This window comes from Agelaius phoeniceus, chromosome 19 (assembly GCF_051311805.1).
Source record: "Agelaius phoeniceus isolate bAgePho1 chromosome 19, bAgePho1.hap1, whole genome shotgun sequence".
In the NCBI taxonomy this organism is placed as follows: domain Eukaryota; kingdom Metazoa; phylum Chordata; class Aves; order Passeriformes; family Icteridae; genus Agelaius; species Agelaius phoeniceus.
In genome coordinates this window covers 6,210,615-6,214,222 of record NC_135283.1, presented here as the reverse complement: position 1 = coordinate 6,214,222, position 3,608 = coordinate 6,210,615, and the positions used below count along the sequence as shown (strand labels likewise).

Below are 3,608 nucleotides of genomic sequence, written 5' to 3'. Positions count from 1 at the left end.
CTCTCCCTCCCACACATCTTCTTGTGAAATTACCCAAAAAACTGGAGATTTAGATCTGTTCCTGTTGCAGGAACATTTCAGAAATAAACCAAGCCCAAATCACTGGGAGAGGAGCCCAGTTCTCCATCCTGCAGTGGTCTCTACCCATGGCTTGGCTGCTGGTGCAGAGCGTGAAATTAGGGGAAGCAGAGCTGAGCTCACATCTGATGCTGTTTCTCTCACTGTGAGTTTTCCTCCCTGCAACAACCAAACACTCAACATGCACAGGCTTTGGGGGGGTGCAGATGTCCAGCATCTGCCTGTTTAACCTCCTTCCCCAGCCCTTGCTATACCTAGTCCCAAAACAGGCCTGCAGCACGTGAACCCACTGCCAGCCTCAGCCACCCGGCAGCGAGCCCGTTAGATGGCACCATGGGGCAGCACTGGCTGCACATTCCTGCCTCTCTTCTTCCCTTCCTTCTTTTCCCCCAGCCATGTCTTGACGCTTCTACAGCCCTGAACTGGCCCTTTGTGTAGGGCAGCAAGCTCTAAGCCCTGCTACAGTCACTTGGCTGAGCCCACAGAGCAAGGAGCAGGGACAAGGCTCACTATGCCATGTTCGCCCGTCTTCCCTGCAATCACAGTCCTCAGCAAGGCAGGATGTTTCCATGATCAGCCTTTTCTTTATTTAAGGATTTTGTATAGGCAAATGTTACATTTTTTGGACACACAAATGTTAAAATGATTTATCCTATGCATACTCACCTGCTCCCACCCACAGCCTGTGCTGGCTGTCTTAGGGAATTCATTCATACACCTGTATGATACGGCCTGGTGGAAAGAGTATTCTGAGGTTGGAAAGACTCTAAAAAGGCTCTAAAAAGGTGACATTGATAAAAGCCTTTAAATTGTCTGCTTTGTCTGCTTATGTTTGTGCAGTTCAGATTCAGGAGCTTTGTGTTTGCCTAATGCAGTTGGCAGACTGTGTATCACATTTTCCTAGGTTGAATTTTGTTCTGACTCCTCTTACTTTGCTCTCTCATCTATAAAAGCAGGATTGTTACTGAAAATAAGCAATAAATTGCTGTGTATGCTCAGGTGTAAAGGCTTTTCAAAAGCAAGACAGCTGGCAGCACACTGCTGACTTGGCTTGGATTTTTTGTGATAGACAATATATTGATTGAAACTTAAATAGGGACGAGGGTGGTTGCTGACCTTGTTCTGTTGACAGAAATGTCATTTCAGGGTGAGATTGTGCCTTGAGCTTTTACAGGGACCTGTTGTCCCGGGCATAGGATCAAGGGAGTTTGTCCTTCAGTAAGGATTGCAATATAGGTAATAGTTGTAATTTTAAAATGAGGTTTTTAAAAGGAAAAAAAGGAAAATTGCAATTAAAAGAAGGAAACTCATGCATAGGTTGGTTAAATGTGCACAATTGTAAGTAGAGACAATAATTTACCGACTTTTCTCTTGAAATATTAGTGCTGCTGTAAGAAGCCAAGCGTGTTACTTACGACAAATCAGACTGAAACTGAGACAGATTAAATTGACATTATATATTTCTTAGCTGTGTAGCCAAACAAATGCTATGAATTCTGTCATTTATGATGGAAGCTAGATAAAAATTTTGTAATTACTGAAGTGAGTCACCTAAATGGCACTCCTATATGGAGAAATTGATTTCAATGCAAGATTAATGGCCTTTTGCTGCTGGTTTACATGCCTGCCAAAGACCAAACTATGTTGTTGCTAAGCATCATTAATGGATTAAAATAGGGGTTCCACATAATTCCTACAGGGTATCTTAAAACAGTGTGTTTAGTTTGGCACTAGCCTAGCACTTGTTAGCCCTACTAATGGATCAGGGCAGCTCACACATGTGAGGGAGGTTAATGCAATCCCAGGAACTCTTTTAAAAGCTCACAGGTTTTCTTGTGGATGACTTCACGGAGCTTGCGCACGCGCCGGATGCTGGAGGTGCCCACAAAGCTGTCTGGCTGTAGGATGGCCATGCCATTGTGGACATCCCCCATGATGATGAGCTGGCCATCCACTGTGGTCATGTTGGGACATGGGCAGCTCCAGTCCATGTTCAAAAGCGTGATTTCTAGTGGTTCCTTCCCCAGGAATTTTAATCCCATTTTGTCATCCTTGAGAATCTCCTCCACCGTCACCAGGGCGTGTCCTGAGTCTTGGTCTTCGGTCAGCTCTGTGATGCGGCCCAGGATGACAAAGTCGCTTTTGCAGAAGCTGGTCACCAGCTTCTGGCGGGGTTTGCAGGCCTTGCAGTGAGTGTTCTTTGGAAAGGGGCACATCTCCTCGCAGGCCTCCCGGCTCTCAAAGTTATTCTCATTGCCTCCACACCCGCCGTAGATAAAGGACTGGCACTGCTTTGTCAAACCGTTGTAGGCCCACCTAGGCTCATAGGCCTTGCAGTGGCCTTGAAGGGCAGGCAGGTTGCAGATGTTGATGGGGCCATTCATGCACGTTAGCATGCAACTCTCGTAGGTCTCAAAGTGGTTGAGGTTGCTGTTGCAGTTCCCATAGATGAAAGTAAAGCAGTTGTTTTTCTTGGCATCATAGTACCACCTGGTCTGCTCTTCCCCACAGTCTTCGCTGTCTGGCTGCTTCAGGCACTCATCAGTTGGAAAATGTGTTTTGTTCTGGGAAGTTTCCTTGGATGTGGGCTCTCCTCTGATGACTGACAAAGGGAAATCTGCCCGGAGGAGGCCACCAGTGTTCTGGGCAGTGCAGGTGTAGATTCCTGCATCCTGCAGCTGCGTATTGTAGATGACCAGCTGAGCGATGTTGGTGACCACGACATTCCCTCTGACATGGTTTGGCTTCATGATGACTTTGTCCTTCCCATCAACCTGCTTCTCCCATGTGATTTCTGGCTTGGGTCTCCCTGAAACGTCGCAGAGGAAGCTGACGGTCTCTCCCACGTAGACGGACTGATGGACAGGGTTGTTCACCAGTGCAGGTGGCAGGATATCAACGACTGTTGTCTCGGAATAGGCAGTGGTAGGGCGAGCTGTTGTTTCTGGGGGGATAGGGCTGGTGTTTGGCCAGGTGAGATGGTACCTACAAGTGACCACATTGAGTGTAATGCCTTTGATGCAGGCCTCTGCATCCATGTAGCACTTGTTGTAGTAGGTAAGTCCATCAGAGGCACAGGTAAAGCTTGGCTCCTTCTCACATCTGTCCTTGCACTTGCAGACGGGCTGCCCGTCCCAGATGTCGCACTCTGAGCCTTGCTGGATGCACATGAAGCGGTCACAGGTTGCCTCTTTGGGCATCCCCACAGGCCCCTTTTTCCCCTTGATGTCCATGTACCGAGCAGCCACACAGCTCTTGGTTCCACAGACATTGGGGCAGCACTTCTCAAAGGTCTCACACTCCTGTGGGGAAGGAAAATAACCTGATCATTACTGGGAACAGAGTAAAGGCCTTTTTGGAGACTCAGCAAGCAGAGAGCTCAGAAACTCAGCTCTGCCACAAATATCCATGGTCTGAAACTCATTGCCCCAGCTGTCAGTGAGTAGAAACATCCCCTCAGCATTTCTCAGGGGGTTCTGAAGTGCTGAAGGAGAACACTCTTGAGAAGGAAAATGTATTTTTGTTTCTTA

The 3,608-nt window shown here is 47.6% G+C and overlaps 1 protein-coding gene across 1 annotated transcript; it reads right to left on the bottom strand.

Moving 5' to 3' along the window:
- Positions 1-821: 821 nt before the first annotated feature.
- Positions 822-3,326, bottom strand: WFIKKN2 (WAP, follistatin/kazal, immunoglobulin, kunitz and netrin domain containing 2). The gene has a single exon (XM_054645324.2). The coding sequence runs from the start codon at positions 3,309-3,311 to the stop codon at positions 1,869-1,871; it is 1,443 nt and encodes a 480-aa protein (XP_054501299.1). The 5' UTR covers positions 3,312-3,326; the 3' UTR covers positions 822-1,868.
- Between the last annotated feature and the right edge of the window lie 282 nt (positions 3,327-3,608).